General features: G+C 33.3%; 3 protein-coding genes across 4 annotated transcripts; 2 read left to right on the forward strand and 1 right to left on the reverse strand.

Moving 5' to 3' along the window:
* The first annotated feature begins 210 nt into the window (after positions 1-210).
* Positions 211-11,615, forward strand: LOC117922158. 2 transcript variants are annotated; one of them, XM_034840192.1, is made up of 15 exons: positions 211-447; positions 1,209-1,261; positions 1,954-1,991; positions 3,166-3,256; positions 4,352-4,457; positions 4,557-4,627; positions 5,124-5,193; positions 6,340-6,402; positions 7,568-7,639; positions 7,770-7,871; positions 8,263-8,337; positions 8,828-8,947; positions 10,116-10,232; positions 11,001-11,057; positions 11,188-11,615. In XM_034840192.1, the coding sequence occupies exons 1-15, from the start codon at positions 286-288 to the stop codon at positions 11,245-11,247; spliced, it is 1,257 nt and encodes a 418-aa protein (XP_034696083.1). In that variant the 5' UTR covers positions 211-285; the 3' UTR covers positions 11,248-11,615. The 2 variants fall into 2 exon arrangements, with proteins under 2 accessions (XP_034696083.1, XP_034696084.1); XM_034840193.1 differs by lacking the exons at positions 4,352-4,457; positions 4,557-4,627.
* A 2,968-nt stretch (positions 11,616-14,583) lies between these two features.
* On the reverse strand, positions 14,584-15,096 carry LOC117921938 (auxin-responsive protein SAUR50-like). The gene has a single exon (XM_034839884.1). It carries the CDS (start codon positions 15,094-15,096, stop codon positions 14,584-14,586), a length of 513 nt encoding a protein of 170 aa, XP_034695775.1.
* A 3,494-nt stretch (positions 15,097-18,590) lies between these two features.
* Positions 18,591-19,028, forward strand: LOC117921939 (auxin-responsive protein SAUR21). Its single transcript, XM_034839885.1, has one exon. The coding sequence runs from the start codon at positions 18,591-18,593 to the stop codon at positions 19,026-19,028; it is 438 nt and encodes a 145-aa protein (XP_034695776.1).
* The last annotated feature ends 313 nt before the right edge of the window (positions 19,029-19,341 follow it).

Here is a 19,341-nt window from a genome sequence, read left to right on the forward strand (position 1 = left end):
TATTTTAATTATTATTAAAAATATTTTATAAAAATAATTAAAATATCTTAAATTTATCTTTTAAAATTATATATATTTAAAGTATATTCTCACAAATTATTTTTTACTAAATAAAATTTAAAACCATTTTCTAATAATAATAATAATAATAATAATAATTTACTTACAAGCACTTGGACACAAACCTTGTTGCCTTTTTGTGCGCGCGTGGAATGGAAGGAGGATAAGAGGGTGGAGATTGCAGACTGAGAAAGCACTGCAGGAATTGGCAGAAGAGGGAGAAATATGGCGGTTGTAGGAAGTGGAATGCAACACATAGCCGTCTATGGCTATGGTTGTGGCCTTAATCGCAAGCCCCCTTCTCTCCTCACCTTTCGAATTCACTGCTCTTCTGATTCCAAGCCCACCCGTGGCTTTGGCCCTCAGCCTCCTGAACGGGACAACAAGGTACCGGTTTGTTATTATTATTCTTTAATCAATGTTTGCCCACAAAGGAAAAGTGAAGCAATGATTGCCAGAGATTCAATCTTTTTGTTCATTTCCTTTGTCTTCTTCCTGCATTTTCTCGTCAACCAAACAGAGCCTGCCCAACTCTATTAATCGTTCAAAGTATGTTGGGTGGTCTAGTTAGTTGTGGGTTTGAGTTCGTTTCTTGATTTTTTTGGAATATCCAGATAAGCGATACTTGAAAGGAGGAGAAGTTTTTCTTTCCTTTTAATTTTGGTTACATTTTCTCACCGACCAAACAAAGCCCAACTTTATTCATGGTCTGAATTCTATTGGATGAGGTAGCTAGTTGTGATTGTGTATTTTTTTGAATTCATTTCTTGATTTATTGAATTCCCGGATAAGCAAAGTCACTGCTCCAAAGGAGAAGTTCTCGATTTCCTTTTATCTTTTCTTGCATTCTCTCATCAACCAAATAGAGGCCAACTCTCCTAATCGTCCAAATTCTGTTTGAATGATGTCATTAGTAGTGGATTTGGAGTTGTTTTAAATCTATTTTTTTTATTATTTGAATTCCCATATGGGCAAAGTCACCACTTTTAAGCAGGAGAAGTTTTCCATTTGATTTTATCTTTCTTGCATTTTCTCACCAACCAAACAGAGCTCAATTATACCAATTGTCCAAATTCTGTTGAGTAATGTAATTATTTTTGGCTGTGGTGTTGTTTTGAATTCATTTCTTGATTTTTTTGAACGCCCAGATGAGCAAATCCACCACTTCAAAGGAGGGCAAGGGTGGGGTGTTGCAACAAAGGTATCCAAAATGGGAACTTAAGTTTATTCTCTTGCTGATTTTTATTTTTTTTTGGCCCTTTTGCATTTATATGTATGTATGTTTGAAAATTTCTGCATATTTTCATGATCTCTTGTTTGAATAATTGACCTGAAGATTGATTCTTTTTTTGGTTCACCATCTAGTATTTACCAAGATGTGGTTTTTCAGAAAATTTTGCATCAACATGTGCGACACTTGTTGAGCAATGTATCTAGAGAACAAAATAAAGAAAGCAAACTAATGTCCAAAACTAAAGCAAGACAACTGATGTTCAAGCTTAATGAAAATTTGATGAAAATAGCCCGTGAAAATATATTTGATATGTGACATCGGGAGTGCTAATGAGACATCATATTAACAAGAAGTCCTTTGTCGATTTTTACTTGCTGTAAATTATTTTGTGGTTTATTTCCTTCTTTGGAGGCCAAAAAATGGACAAAAAGAGCTGTCCTTTGGGCATTGAAATCCTAAATAACTAGCAAGGCTTTATTGTATCTTGTTGTTAAGTTCTACTCATGTTGCAGAAGGATTTTCCTTTTCCTTTTCCTTTTTCCTTTTCTTTCTTGATAAATTTGCTTAGTTGGGTGTTCTAAAAGGTCACTTGCACTTTTATGATGTAATTCTTTTATTGTGATTGTAGTACTTTCAATCATTGATGTCAATCGATGCAGGAAATCTACATCTAAACAATCTGGCTCTGTACCGACTCGTAAGTGGATTAGTTTTTGACTTCTAATTTTGTGATAGGTCATTTTTTTTCCTTATTTATTTTTTGCAAGCTAAATACACTGATTCATCTCTCCTTAGATGGAATAGACTGGTGAGTTATGAAATGTACCCCTATACCGCTATATGGTTCAGCTGGACTTTAAGTGTGTACTGTATCGAAAAATTAGCCAAAACTTGGTTTAAGTAGTTGTTTTGGATTGCATACAAATGGTTAAGTTTATGTATCATCTTTTAGTTGTGCTCCTTACTACCAATGTGCTTAGATGTCCCAACATAGACATTTGGAATTTATAAAAATGCTGTTGCCTAAGGATTGTGTTTAAATATTAATCATGCTCAGTCTGGTAAAGGTGTGTTTTATGTAGCTCTCAGTTTGGATGTCTGCCTACTGTTATCCTAATTCATACTGTAAATCTGGGCAGTTGTTATTTCTTCCTAATTGATTACATTCTCAAAAGTTCTTCCCCATCAAGCTGTACAGATATCCAAACAATAATAACTGTCTATATGAGTAAGGGAAAGATGAATCATCCAGTGTACCTGCTTCTGGAACCATCTCGTGTCAATGATGGGATTCCTGTCCTCTTCATGAACTGCTGATTCTGATCAACAGGTGGATTAGTTTAGCATTGGGTTTTCATTCTCTGTATGTGTGTGTCCTTTTCTTTTCCCATGTGGGGTGGGGGGAAGGTTTGTTCTGATTTTCTGCAGGTCAGTTTGTTGGTTACTTGGCCTTGCCCAAACTAGGATTTCATACTGCAATCTGTCCTGTTTCAGATGTCTGAGATAGATGATGCTTAACCTAAATTTAATAACTTCAGTTATTTGCCTGAATGAATGGATCTATGGGAATTATCCTGTAGCTGTTCAAAGCTTTCTTAGCAATCATAGGCTTCTAAGGCTGATGTGTAGCATACACTTGATATGAAACTGGCCATCATCTTGAATTAGTTTCTAGCCCCTATGGTGCTATACTGTGGAATTTCACGGCCTAGTACAGTCCACTGCCACGTGTTTTCCATAAATAAGCATGTTACCATGTCCTGTTTGACCTATTTCCACAACCATTTTTTATTTGATCTTCTAGGAGCTGCCTTTTGTATTCTTTTGTATGTTTCTCTTGCAAAATCTCTAACATGTCATTTTTCTTGTAGAGGCACCTGGTCTAAGTTCTCGATCTGGTGGAAAATCTAATGATGCTGCCATAGATCTTGAGTTTGAAGAACGGCTGGAAGCAGTTAGAAGGTGCATGGCTCAGATTCTTTCAATAGAGGAAATGCATGTTAGAAAACAATTCTATGCAATATTATGTAAATCACTACCAATTTCCATATAGCTGCTCTATATGTTGTTTTGTTGAGTTTTTTACTATATTGTGTTGTAAGGTGTTCTTCTCATCTTACTAGTCTGTCCTTAGCATTGTTCACGCATACCTGCACATAAACAGGCATATATTTTTATGTACTTATGCATGTATTTGCATATTTATGTATGATTGGTGCATGAATAAGTGGGTCAAATAAGTGGCCCTTTTCTTTCCTAGCTTTTTTGGTAATACTTTAGTTACCATGTTGACTATATACTAGCACTGCTATAGGGTGTGTCTTTTGTAAATTTAGGGCTGTTTGTTACCAATTTCTATTAAGATTGGCCCGACTGGCTACCACATGCATTTTGTAAGTTAATATGTACATATTTTACATGCTTTATGTCTGATCATTTCAAGTTTATTGAAATAAAATTAAAAATTGATATAAGAATTGTGTAATATTGTTGATTTATGAATTTCTTTTGAAGACGAAAAATGGGAGTGTTTTGTCATTGCTGGGTTTTATATCATTAGACTTCTTTCAGGTGAAATGAATCTTTGGAAGTAGAGATTTGTAAGTTGTTTTAAACAGTTTGAGAACTAATCAATGTCATATTCAATAAACTAAAATTGGTTGGTAGTCATAATGCACGTATACATCTATGATGATACTTCGATTATGCATGTAAATCTTTTTCAGTCGTATGCTCCACCTGCACTCCAGAGATGCAAGAAATCTGGTCATTTGTAAAGGTTACTTTCATCAATTAGAATGTTATCTCAAAGCCATAATTTGCTTCTTGAGAAATTTGACCTTTCAGTTGGTAGATTCTGGAGTCAGTTGAAGTATGCATTTCTCATCATTATAATAGTTTGTTGTGCATCCTAAGTGCTTAGTTGGGTTCACATGGCTAAGGGAGGCCTAATGTTATTCCAAGAAGAAGCTTTTCAGGTTCATCAAGTGATTTGAAAAGCAGACTAAGAGGGTGGATCCATCACCATGACTCTTAATCCTTCTATTTGCTTCTCAGGACTGCGCTTGAGCAGAAAAAAGCAGATGAAAAGAAAGAATATGGAGCAATTGATTATGACACACCAGTTGAATCAGAAGAAAAAACAATTGGACTTGGTACAAAGGTGGAAATTCTGCAGTTGTCTGATGCATATTCTGACCCAAATGCATGTCTATGATCCATTTATACAAAGATTACTAATTGAAACTTTGGAATGAAACAGATTGGAGTTGGAGTAGCTGTTGTGGTATTTGGATTAGTTTTTGCTCTTGGAGACTTTCTTCCCTCTGGAAGGTATGGCTGTACATAAAAGGTTTTCCCTCTTGTCCCATCTGTAAGATCAGTATTGCATTCTTTTAGTGAGAAGTGAGAAACCACAAACAAAAAACGAATTGTGCTCCTCTGTCCCTCACATGGTTATATGAATAGCAGTCACTGATGAGCAAGCTGTAATGATTCAACCCCGTCTGTTGCAAAAGCTTTCTGCCCTATTAACATTAAAGGCAAAATACCAAAAAATGGGAAAAAAATTTCAGTCCAATATATAGATATAATTCCATTACCCTCCCACTATCAATTTTCATGAGCTAAAGAACATTCTTGTACTGTCTAGATACCTAAGATGCTATGTAGCGTGCTTATTTTAGATCAGGAGCCACCCTTTGATGCACTGGATTTGTAAGTTGTTATATATATATATATATATATATATATATATATGCTTTTTTACTTTTTCAAAGGAAAAAAAATTTATGATTTGTTGATCTTTGATTTGGCCTTCTTTTTACAGTGATAGTCCTAGTGAGGAAGCTACTGTGGTCAGTAAGAAACTGTCAGAAGAAGAAAAAGCAACTCTTCAGGTAACACTGTTGGAAACAACCTATGAAGTGTTTTCCTTTTTAGGTTTAAAATTCTCAGCATTTATAACTATCAAGCTTTCAGTATGTTATGGAGTGTTACTCCTATCATTCCTGAGCAGTTTTGTAGTTCCTTTTCTATTCCCGTCCCTTAGCCTTGTCTCTTTCTGTATGAAGCAAACTCAGAATCAACAATTTTCTAAAAAGAAGAGATGTTTTCCTTTTAGGTCAAATAGGTCAGTGGACAAAGGTTGCCTTATTCATTGAGGATAGGTGAAATACATATACACTTACTAAAAAAGAAAGCTCCAGATTCCTGATAGAGTCACACATAGGAAAATGGCCCAAGAAAACAACCAAAAAAGGACAGAAGGTTTTATGCAAGGTGAAGGGCTGGCATGGCTAAACTTAAACAATCCAAATGGTGGGTGCTGTGTGGATGTCACATGGACAGGTCATAAGTTAAAACTTTTATTGGAGGATTTTTTTTTTTTTTTTTTTCTATCAGATGTTGTTTTGATTGCAAACGACTGCATTGACCCAAGGAGATTGCCTGGGTATTAATGGAATGGTTGGCAAGTTGGATTTTAAGAAGGCCTACAAAGAATTTAAGAGCTTCTTTGTTATGTATGTGGCACGACAGCTTTTTGGAAGAGATAGGTAGGATGGACTGTGGATAGTTTAATTTTTGTGGCTAAAAAAATAACAGTTGTGAAAAATAATCATTTATTTTTATTGGAACAAATTTAAGAAGTACACAACCAACAAGTAAGGAAACTTTTTGTGAATTTGTGGAAAATTTTGAATTGGCAACTTTATCACTTTCTACAGTTTGTCCTTGTAAATTTTCTAAGAGGAAAGTAACAAAATTTTAATGATGGCTTGTAGGTTCTCTGGTTCATATAGAAATTACTGATACTTAAAGAAATGTATGTGAGCTGTGTCTTTGTCCATGCCTTTGCTTAGTGCAGACTATGCTCAAGTGGATATCTGCTCATGTTTGTGTTTAACTACTACTTCCATGTTATGTATTTTTGTCACATCATGTTACATTTTGACTCCTTTAGTGATGATCAGTTTTCTTCTTTTCGTGTCTTGGGGGAATAATGGAATATCATTTTTACACTCTTAATTCATAATTTGTGGCAGGCTAGGCTGCAACAATACGAGGCAACACTTAGCAGCTCCCCAAAAGATCAAACTGCTCTTGAAGTGAGTCATGACGTGTTAGTATACACTTTTTACAACCTGAATTTGACATCTATTTATTGAAGTTTGTTTTTTAGTTATAGCATTTCCTTATTGGTGCGATATTTGAAGGTATATATATATCAAATATGAAGGCTTCATGTTCTTAGAACCTAGTAAATGGGGGATCATTTTCAATAACTACAAAAAATTGTTTCAAGCTGTAACCGAGGCCCTACTTGGATTGACTTCTGAGAAGCCAAGAACTCTTTTTCAAGCTTAGCTAGAGCTTATGTACCTGTTTGGATAATTTTGTTAAAAGAGTTTGTGACTTAAAAAGGAGTTTAATATCAAAGCTTGAAAAATATTACTTTTCGTAGAAGTTCTATTTTGGCTTATGCAATAAGCTATTTTATGTTGAATGAAACTTTTATTATACCAATTTTGCCATGTAAAAATTATGGCTTTGGAATTGACTTCAACTTCTAGCTAAAGCCAAAAACAAAAATACTATCCTAAACCGGGCCTTATTAGATTTACATTCACACAACTAAACTCATAACCAAGTACTATCTTTTTGGTTGGATTTGGGATTAGCATTATCTAAAATTGACCATTTTGACTGAAACAATATTCTGGGTTCAGATGGTTGATTTGAGTTGGATTTTGGCACTCTGCTTCTAATTGTAGTTAACTGCAACGATGAAAAGGAACTAATAAGCTAGGATAGAACTAATCATTGCTAGAAATTGCACATTCTGCATCCTAACCTTATCATGGTTTGCTTAATTTTTTATTTTCAATCCTAACCGTTGCAGTTAAGCATCATCTGTAAAGATCAATAACAATTTCTATTTGAGAAAAAAAAAAGGAACAAATAGGTAAAGATTGAAGTATTATTTTGGTATGGATATGGTTATTATGTTGCTCTTTTTAGGTTTTTCTCTTTTTGATCATTCTCTGCTCATATTTAGCTGCACCTCTTGAGACTAGTGATTGAATTTTAGAGTATTTGTAGAGGAAAATCTTATTTCTTATGTTGAGTTGTGTCAATTGCCCCTGATTATATAATATATACTGCTTCAGAAAATGTAAGCATTTTTTATTTTGCGCTGTGGATGTTTTGTGTCTTCTTTACCATCTACTCTGCTGTGCCAACTAATTTGACTTTCTACCTGAGGTTTGACAGGCAGCTGCAGTAACCTTAGTAGAATTAGGAGAGTATACCCGGGCTGCCTCACTGCTTGAGGACTTTGTAAAGGTTTGTCCTTCGCTGATTTAGCATGCATTAGATATCTGATGAACTCCATGTACCATATGCTGCTTATATCAAGATGTTCAGGAATTTCTTGAGTCAATTTTTATTTGATTGATGTATAACAATCCTACAGGAGAAGCCAAATGATCCTGAAGCTTTCCGTCTGCTTGGAGAAGTAAAATTTGCACTAAAGGATTATGAAGGCAGTGCTGCCGCATATAGGAGTTATGCTAAGGTCTGTCTTCGTACATGTTACCACTTACCTGTTAACAATTGCGCTGTTTTGAACCATAGTCCATATCATGCTTGTTTATGGTTTGGACACACCTATAAGTGTGTCTAATTGTATTTGCTTCTGATTTTTTATTTTTTTATTATTTTTATTCTCATTAGTCTATATAGAAGAGAACATATGACATTGACAGTCATTCGAAACGCATTTGCTTAGAGATTACAGGAAAGTGTTCAATGGTTACAAAACAGGAGAGAGAGAGAGAGAGAGAGAGAGAGAGTGTGTCACTGGTGCTGTCATCTACCATCCTTTTATTACCTACAGGTGTCTGAAATTGATTTTGAAGCTCTGTGGTTCACTGATGCTGTCATCTACTGTCCTTTTATTTCTACAGGTGTCTGAAACTGTTGATTTCGAAGTTCTGCGTGGTCATACCAATGCATTGCTTGCTGCTAAGAAACCAGATGAGGTTTGTAATCAGACTAGTGGATAAAATTTTGTATGAATCTGCTCAACTAATCAGTAATCAAAATCTTTCTTAATTGAAGTACTTGTTACTGTCCTTCGGTTCTAGATGCTACAATATTGTGACTAATATAGAGTTTTTTTAAGTTAATCGAATTCTAAGTTATCTACCTTCTCTTGGTTTTGGACTTTACCATGTTTTTTTTGCTTTCATTTGTGAGATATTTCTCCAGGCGTATGATTCAAGTGGTATAGTATCAAATTATTTATTTGTAAAGATTTACAATATTATTTGTTTTAAAACTGGTACTGATTAAGTGAGTCTGCATGTATCATGCTTTTCTATGCTCATTTTTAAGAAATTAACAGTTTAACAATAAATTCGTATCTTTGATGTTGTTTCTAAACTTATTCATGGTTCAAATTTTACAGCCTGCAAATTTAGCATCTTTGGAATTAATTAAATCTTTCCTTTTTCTTTCCTCTCAATGCAGGCAGTTCAAGTCTTACTGGCTTCCCGTGAACGTCTGAATAAAGAAAAATCCAGCAATCTCAATATCAAGTCTGACAGTGGTACGAAGGAGACTGAATCACTGGAGGTGGACCCTGTTCAAGTGAGTTGTAATATCTTCGTAATGAGATGGATGAAAGCATCATGAAGTAAGACATAGATGAATAATGGCATAACATCATTGCCATAATAATGAGGCATTTATCACCCTACGCTGTTTGGACACTCATATCCTGATTTGTTATTTTATCACTATAACAAGACCTAAATTTTTGTTCATTACCCCAATTTTTTTTTTTTTTTGGTTCTTTTGTTTTTTACCATTAGTTTATTACATTTCATAATCTTTCGGCACAAAGTTGATTTAGTAGGCAACAATCAACAAAAATCTAGATTAAGTGAACATCAAAGGCGAAATTAAATATTACATCCCAAAAGATGAACAGAAGAGAACAAAAATACTTATGAACATCCCTCTAATTCAGGGGAGCCAGACTGTTGAAAATATCCAGAAAGGAGCCTCATTTTCTCAGTCTCTGACTGTTTATCTAGTTATCCATTTCATAGTATTTGTCTGCGAGTCAGTCAAGGGCACACCAAGGGGACTTATACATGGCTACTCTGAAAAATGTGACACCACAGTGTGTATGCAGATTTTAGATTCTGTGTCCAACATTTAGTTCATGATACTAGTAGTCTAGGTCATTTAGGTATGGGGGGAAGGGAAAGGGAAAAAACGAAAAGGATGAAAAGTTTATTCTGATAGATTTACTTTGAACTTCATTAAATGTGTACTTTTTTTTACCTTTAACATAGAGGAAATTTAAGAATGGAACTTACTTTTACCCTCCTGCTTATGATGTAACATTTGTATCAGGTAGTTTTATCTTCTTGACATGAATGACATGCATATTCTTTATTCTATCACAATTGTCATGTCATCTAGTTGGTAACCACTAGGTGGAAAACAAAGGACAAAGATTTGTAAAAGCATCTCCACTTGCAAATTGCTTCAGGGCCCTTTGAATTCACTTTTTAAGACATGTTTTTTTGTTTTTAAAAGTAAAAAAGGCATACCTGTCGGAGAAAATGTATTAGGTGCATGTAAGTTTCTTGAAAGCAAAATGGGAAATAAGGACAAGAAAAGGAAAAGTAGAAGTTCCCTTAATATGAGATGACATGTTCAGGTTGAGTTGCTTCTTGGCACATAAGACTATTCTTTTTTCAGCCCTTCACTATCTAGTTTTCCTCATATGAGATGTTATTTTCAGGTTGAATTACTTCTTGGAAAAGCTTACTCAGATTGGGGCCATATTAGTGATGCTGTATCCGTTTATGATCAACTCATCTCCAGTCACCCTGAGGACTTCCGCGGTTACTTAGCAAAGGTGCTCTTCATGACTTTCTGAATAATTTAGATGAAATTCTGTCCCTTCAAATTTAAGGTGAAAGGCAATCCAAAGCGAAATCCGCATGTATTACTAATTTAGACTAGTGCCTGCTATAATATTTAAATTCTACTAAAAAGCATAACTTGGAGCCGGATACTCCAAACCCTTGTCCTAGTCTCCTGCATCACAACCATTTGTGTTTAAAACTAGGCATTATGATAATACTGTCTATTGTTTATTGACTGGAAAAGGAATGGTTTTTAATCAACTGAAAGTGCAGAAGATATATATGTTACATGCAAGTTGGTTAGTTGATTACTTGTGGGCTGATTTTGGTTTCAATGAGAGAATGAAATGATTGAAGTTGCACTAGCTAGAAGGGAGAACCATGTTATCTGTAGTATGAAACAAGGATTTAAGTGACCTAAGTAATAAAAAAATCCAGTCATGTTAAATACGTGAAGATTTTTGCATAAGTAGGGCTTTAGACCTAATTAGCTTGATATATTGTTGGCTTACCAATACTAAATAGGTTAAACTTTTAGGTTGAATTTGTAACTTAACATGGCATCAAAGGCTTGGATTACGGGTTTTAGGTTGAGAGTTTGATCCTCACTGATGTTTATTTTTTCCATATATTGAGCCCACATGCAAGCCTAAGGCAAGCTGCCTAAGCTTTGATCCAAATTAGCTTGATAGTTGATATACGTTATCGGCCCACCATAACCTAAAAGCTCAAGTTTTATTTCTCTGATGCTTCTGCAGGGAATTATTTTGAAAGAAAATGGCAACATTGGAGATGCAGAGAGGATGTTCATACAGGTGAGTATATAAATGTCTTTCATCCACATGGCCCCATGCTCATGCACAAAGATATACCCACAGTTCATAACATTTATCCACATATGAAACAAGACTAGTTATGATTTCTTCTTCTTGTTGTCGCATGCAGGCACGGTTCTTTGCACCAGAGAAAGCCAAGTCATTTGTGGACCGTTACTCAAGGAAATGATCACTGATTCACATGGCTTCTCTATCCTAAGATGGGCAACTTCATACCCTTTCAAAGCCCCCTCCTGGTTTAGCAGAACAGTCCATGGCCTGTACAATATCAAGGGATTCACATTACAATGGTGTGGAGGGTGATGGAATTAGAAAAACAGCTTCAAAGGAAGGCCACACTGGAGTTTAAACCGTTACCTAGTAAGTCAGATGACTGATTTTCTTTCTTGCATATTTGATTCAACTCGAGCTTTCCCAGATTAAATTAGACTAACCCGTACAAAAAATAAGTGTGAAATCTTGGAACATCCTTTTGCTATCATATTTGATATTGAAGAACCATCCCTTCTCTTAATTATTAGACTCAATTTGGGATTCTATCCATCCACAGTTTGAGTATATATATATATATATATATATCAAAGTTGAACAACGATCTCTCTCTCTCTCTCTCGCTCTCTCTCTTTATATATATATATATATATATATATATATACACTCCCCTAGATTGAGAACACCAGTTGGAGTACATAAATATATGGTTGAAGCTACAATTTGTTTGGAGTAGGGACAAAAGCTAAAGTCCAAGCTATGTATAGAATGCCACTTGGCTGCAAAGGGTAGCCAGAGATACCATAAAATTCCTAATAGTAGCTTGGACTAAGCTTTGGTCACAAGCCAACAAATATCAGAAAACTACATCCAAAGCAAAGTACAATGGAGGCAGCAAGTTTCATGAATATTCTGCAGTTGAGGGGTAGGGGGCCGGTTGGGAGTTGATTCTTAGTATTTATTGGTATGCTTCTAGAAAAACACTTCTATTAGAAACTATTAAACAATTTTGTAAGTGTTTTTGGTAATAGGATATATCAATATGATACAAAGGTAATTTTTGGCGCAACTTACTAAATGTTAGTTCAAAAATTACTTCAAGCCTATTTGACAGTAATTTTAATAAAAACAGTAATTTTAATAAATATTTTTAGAATATATTTGATAATGATTTTAGGAAGTATTTTTAGTTTTTTTAATACTTGAAAATTTTTATTTTTCAAATATTAGAAAAACTAGAAATGCTTTTTAGAATTACTATCAAATGTACTTTTAACATTTCTAGCACTTGAAAATAACTCTTTTAATAAAAAATTTCGAGTATTGAAAAGCTTAAAAATACTTCCTAAAACCATTGTCAAACGGATTCTTCAATTCAATTTTTGGATATTTTCAAATTTGGTCAAATGCTTAAGAAAATATTTTTAAGCATCAGGAAACATTTCTAACCTTCCAAGAATCATTTCCAAATAGACTCTAATACCAATATTGGAAAATATTTTGTTGCCACATCTAATGCCTTTAGCCATTCCTATTTGTATATAAGTAAAATAAGAGTAATTAGGAGTATTTAGAATGTGATTAACATACCAAAAAAATGACTAGGACACAAATTGTATATATACATTGGTAGAAAAAAAAAAGACTGACATAGGGCATCTACAAATTTTATTAAAAGATGTTCACAATAATCTTCATATTCAAATTTTTATAACATATTTAGAAAAATTTGACATCCAAATTATAAACTCCACGTCCTAAATACCTTTCTTAAGTAAACCATATGTTCTTCTATTTGGGTTCCCTAAGCTAATTTTTAAATATCTTCCATTATTAACTTAATAGAATTATGAACATTATAGCAATTCATCACTATTTTTGAATCAAATTCAATCTCAAATTTTAAGAATCTATTATTTTTAGCAGCTAATATGTCATATCTTAAAATCATACATTTTGTGACAATTAATGATGCATTACTCATATGTCTACTTACGATGACTTTTATAACTATATTAGAATCTCTAATTTCCAAGCTTGAAGCACATTGATATTGATGTGTAGAATTTCTCATATTCTAATAGGATATTATTGCATAATAGTATATTAATGTGGTAAATACAAATTGAGTTAAACCTCCTTCTAGATATCACTAACAACTAGTTTTTGTCTACATTGTTTAATAGACAACAAATGGATTGGTAGAGTCCTGTACTTTTCAGGTGGCTGCCTTTTTTTAATTATCTTTCTTTTGAACAAGATTTATCATTAATTAATATTAATTTTGTGGGTTTTGATGCATCTTGGCATCTTTGCTTGTAAAAAATTAATCCAAATACTTTCGCAATCAATATTATGATTATGATAGTGATGGAATTAGTTAATCCATTTGCATCTCTAAATATGTATCGATATATGATCAACTCATGCTCCCTAATAATTTACAAATAGCGACAATTTTAATATATAAAAGTTTAATTAAATATATAAAATAATTTTTCACCTAAGCTGAAATAGGGTTTGCACGAAAAACTTTATGTTGAACTCTTGTTAAAGTTAGAAATGTTTCTATTAAAATAACTCAAACCTTCGAGGTTTTGCTTAAGCGATAGGCTTGTACGAGGTTTTGGCTCAAATTGTAATGAAAAACAAACTATGTTTAGAAACTTCGTAAATTTCGATAGAACATCGTTCTACCACCAATCTCTACTCAATTTCTTAAAGCCTAAACATGCTTGATAATTTTTTTACAAGCAATAAACATAATTATCATCTCTTCTAATCATTAAACCTATCTAAGTACTCCTATCTACTTTTCATGAAAGTGTGCAATATTTAATCATTTCAAAGACTCCCTTTAATTTGATTTGATTTGATTTTTTTTGGGAAAACCTAGCATTATTCTTGTTTTAAAATTGGATTCTAATTAGTGAAGATAAACCCTAGAAATTAAGAACCTAAAGAATTCAAAGGAGAGAATGGTTTCAATGAAATGTATGGTTGGCATTCAAGGTGGACATTATTTCAACCAATCATTATGTTTGAGCATGCCCACATCCTCAAAAACATAAAAATATAGATTATGAGGATAATAATATTATTATTTAGTTAATTTTTATCATACTTTGAGATGGACAAAATCATTAAAGAGAAAGCTTAGGTTGAAAATTTTCACACTTTTCCACCTAACTTCATAAAAAAAAATAAAATTATAATCATGCTTTTAACCCCATCATCAATCTCTTACTTTTTTTCAAATAATTTCATGGTCATGGTCACTAACATTCTTTAAACACAATCATTTTTCTCCTGACCACCCATAATCTTACATCCACCTCCCTACACTAGCTAATAGCCTCCAAGTTTGGAGGAAAAGAAAAGAAAAGAAAAGAAAAGAAAATCCTCTAAGTTACAAACCCTAATTCTACAACTGATGAAAATGGAAGAAGACCCTAGCTGACCACCATGCATGAATCAAAGCAACCCTAGAGAATTACAAACCATACATCAAACCCTAGCTGGCCTTGTGCATCAGATGTGTGAACTGGTCATGACAAGTATTAATGTTGTAGGCGTAGCTACTTGTCTTGCATGAAGAATCAAAACCCACTTCGGAAAACATCTTCAAGAACTCATCCAGCTCCAAGCTCCCAAACTTCTTCTCATCTTTCTCAAGGAACTCCAGCACTTTCCTGAAGAACCCTACTTCACAAGGCACCACTATCCCTCCACTGAACTTGAATCCATGCTCCTCCTCAGCTCTCTTCAAAAGGGTCACAAACACTGGAAGATTCACATACCTAGTGGGGACCAAGAACCTCTCCCTCTCGGATGCAACATAGACGGCAAGGAAGCCAGAGGGAGTGCGAGGCATAGAAGCCCCCCTATCGGTGTCGATCTCACTGTCAGTATCAGTGTCAGTGGCATCTGGAGAGGGTGCATGTCTGAGCTTCATGCTCATTGCCTTCCACTTCTTCATCACCTGTTTCAGCCTCACAATTTGATTGATCTTCAGGGAGGTTGCCATGAAAGTTGCAGAGAGAAAAAAGGTTGTTGGGTTCACTAAAGGTTGAAGAAAGAAAAAGAAGATATCTATATATAAATAGGAAGATTCTCCAAATTGGAGTGCAACCACTAAAAGCAACCAATCCAATTTTACTTGTAATCTAAGGATTTTTCAATAAACATTTCAAACATGGTCTCATACTTTTCAACGAAATTTAATCATTTCCTCGTGAACAAGGAAACCCTTTCTGCCATTAAAAGACGACACAAAAAGTTGATTTTTATTAATTAAATTAAAATCTTAAAATTATCAAAATTATTTTTGTTTTTAATAAAAATCAAATGGTATCCCAAATAGGATTATAATAGATTCATGGCATGAAGGTAAAATTAAACTAATCTATAGAGGAAAGGGACACCATGACTGGGTTTTCAAGCTTTGAGTGAGAAGTCACTTTCATCATTCATTCATGTAGGCCTACAATCTTTTGTTGTTTGTCTCTTTGCTCTCTGTAATTGTTCTTCTCCATGTTCATGAATTTTCTTTTTTCTTTTTTAAAATTCTCAAGATAAAACATTCAAGGGACAAAACATGAAGAAGAGTACTGAAAAATTCGAGGTTCCCTACACTGCAGTTCTGTACACAGTTTGGGACAAAAGTACAATGTCCGAAGGACCAAGTGTTTGGGGCCAAAGAAAAAAAAAATAATTAATAGAGGGTGGAATGTAAGATTGGATTCTATTGGCCAAGTGGTATCCTTGATTAAAGGCGATCTTTCTTCACTTTTGCATTGCATGATTGTGTACTTTTTGACAAAGTTGTCAATCTTATTGATTCAAATTAAAGAAATGATAGATTAAAGCATGATTTAAGGGCAACATTGCTTTACCACAAATCTGATTAATCAAACATGTCATCATTATCTTTTGGTCACGCCATGGAAATAGAAATCGAACGGTGTAAAATTCATCTTAATCATCATGGTCGCTTTACTTAATCATTTTAAATTTTATTTATTTTTAAGTCAAATTGTAGCATAACTTTGGTTAATTTGAAGTCTCATGTTTTTATCATCCATATATTCTTTACAAACGGATATGGGATGCTTATGAGTGATTGCATTTGACATTGTTTTTATTCAAAGTATTCTTAATAAAAATTTTTTATTTTAAAGTATTTTTAACAAAATCACATATAAAGTGTTTCTCTCAATAAATGATTTTTCAATAATATAAATGATTTTAAAAATACTTATTAAATTTTATCAAACACCTCATTTTTCTTTAAAAATGCTTTTTAGATTAAAAATATCCAATAATTATTCTTATTTTAATAAAAATATACAATAAAATTCATTTTTTCTACTTTCTCCTACTAAAAGTAAAAGGTAAAAGTCTAAGAAAACATAATTTTATTTATTAAATGTTCCAAAGATTCATTTTTTTTTTAATAAAAATATATAAAAATATTTACCTATAATTTTTACACTACTAAAAGTAAAAATTAAACATCTTGTAAAGAATTTATTTTCGTTCTCAATTTGGCTTCTCTGTCTCAATTTCTTAGATATTTTGTGCAGAGTCAGCAATTCATTAAATTATTATTATTATTATTATTTTGGAAAGAAAAAAATAATAACCTCATATGGAACTTTTTTTTTGAAAAAATAAATAAATAAATTCATGGACGTTGAAGTCTATGAAGGTTCATCAACACATGATAACCATATGTTTTTATGAGCTATCTTGGTCCAAGTATTTTGGAAGGCAACTTTGTATTATTGGAATCTACAAGTTTCAAATATCCATATGACATCAGATAATGTTGTCACTTCTTTTGTATTATTGTGTGGCTCTGATCCTAATATCCACTTGGAAAAGGACTTGGCCCAATTCTAAGCCCAAGTTTTCATCATGCTCTGAAATTTATGTGGCCCAAATGGCCCATTAACAAAGTTGAACCTTTGGTTTTATCTATGTATATAAAGTATAAACTTTTCAATACATTATTTAAAAGTAAGAGTCCTTTTGATAGTGATTTTAAAAAGTATTTTTAGTCCAAAAAGTATTTTTGTAAAAAACCTAAGAGTATATTTGATAGTGATTTTAAAAATTATTTTTAATACTTAAAATGTAAAAAATTTCAAGTGTTAAAAATACCAGAAATGTTTCTAAGAATTACTGTCACACACTCTTAGGTGTTCGAAAAATTTTAGAAAACACTTTTAAAAATATGATAAATCACTTATAGTGTTGAGAATTTACTTGTAGTATTTTTATGAAGAAATATCTAATAGTGATTCTTCTAAAAACGATTTTAGAGAAAAATACTTTTACTAAAAATACTTCAAATAAAAACAATAAAAACATTATTCAACACACTTTAAAAACAATTTTTAAGGGCATTCGAGAACTATTAATAATGGCCCCACATTTTTTAACATGATTTATCATTAAACATATTATAAAATTACTATTCTCAAATAGAAAATTCAATCTATTTTGTTCTATCATTAAACATAAAAGTTAAGCACATTCTAATAAATCTTAAATGATTTGTTCTAAATTGATTTTATATATATATCACTATTTTAAGTTTTATCGTGTAGTTGATAATCGATCCAAAAGACACTAGCCAATGAAAACTAGGCTGGCCACAGGCTGGGTTTCAATTGTATCGAATTTGATATCTTCAAAGATGATGGAAAAACATAGATTAGTTATTGTGTGACCACACCATAGTAATCATCTCCTATACCTCAAATCCACCCAATTAGCCTCTTTAGTAATCATCTTTAGCCAGTTTTATAATCTCTACACAACGAAAAACTACAAACTAAAAGAAAAAACAAATGTTGAAAACCCTTAACTAAGATTACACCCCTTGCGCAAACTGATAAGACTCCCTAGAAAAATTGGTTCTAACTGGCTTTAATCTAATCCAAATTCCATAAAAAAATGATCAAATCATCGGTGGGATTTATGGAACTCCATTAGAAGCATTATTACACAACAAAACTGGCCATTTTTTTTGTGCAACTGCGGCAACATTTAGGGCATCAGAAGCCAAAATTAGGTGGACAAGACAACATCTTTGTAGTTTAATTTCCTATATATATTATTCTATACAAGTTAAAACCCACAAAGATAACTGCCATGCTCTTCACGACATTCATTCTTCTTTGGTAGAGAAAGAAGAGAGAAAAAAAAATTCTTAAACCCTGTTCTTTGTGCATTACATGATGCAGTCGAAGTACTTGAGTTCATCGTTTATTTCGGGTTTCGAGAGTTTAGAAGAAAAATGCATTCATTATCATGATTATAGCCTTGGTTTTTTTTCATTTGTTATATGGGGTTTGCTTGAAATCAATGGTTTCTAAGTGCAATTTCTCATTCTTTTAGGGTTTTAGATGAACCTTGTGCATGTTGTATAATTGCATGCAGAGGTCTCCAACGACATCAATATTTCCATATACATATATACAGATAGATAGTTTTTGAAACTCTGCCATGATTATGAGGTCAAAGAAGATTCTCCGGCTATGGCTATGGTGGGCGCCACAGCAGCAGCGTAGGCCTCCGGCATTACCATTGAACAAGGAGGGTTTTCAAGTTCATTCGACCGAGACCTTGAGGGGGTCATTGCTGGCCAGCCAGTACTTGTGTCAATGGAATCTAAAGGAGGTCCCCAGAGGGTTCTTGGCCGTGTACGTCGGGCCGGAGCTAAGGCGGTTTGTAATCCCTACCAGCTACTTGTCCATGCCTGACTTTAGGGCTTTGATGGAGCGAATGGCAGATGAATTCGGGTTCGAGCAAGAAGGTGGACTGCAAATTCCTTGTGAGGAGGAAGATTTTGAGGAGATACTGGGGAAGTGTCTGACAAGGCATAAAATGAAGAAACATAAAGGAGTAGTACAAAATTGGATGATGGAGAAGATCACCCATTATCAATAGTTCACTCATATATATTTGTAAGTATATATATATAACCTTTAGTGTAATGGCGTTCTCCTTTCTCAAGGAGATGAGATTCGTCTCTCCTTAGATTGGCTGCAATAAGAACTATTTGCTGACTGTTTAGACTGAGGATTTGCTGAAAAATCCCAGAATTATGTAAGTATTTTGCTTAATTTGAATAATAACTATAAGATCGGGTTTGAATATATAACTGTTCATAATTAAATATATACATGTACAAAAGGAAAATTTATGAACCCTAATGCAATCCAAATTCCAAAGCAAGTTTTGTGTTATTATATTCAATCTT

The sequence above is a fragment of the Vitis riparia genome, chromosome 9 (assembly GCF_004353265.1).
Source record: "Vitis riparia cultivar Riparia Gloire de Montpellier isolate 1030 chromosome 9, EGFV_Vit.rip_1.0, whole genome shotgun sequence".
In the NCBI taxonomy this organism is placed as follows: domain Eukaryota; kingdom Viridiplantae; phylum Streptophyta; class Magnoliopsida; order Vitales; family Vitaceae; genus Vitis; species Vitis riparia.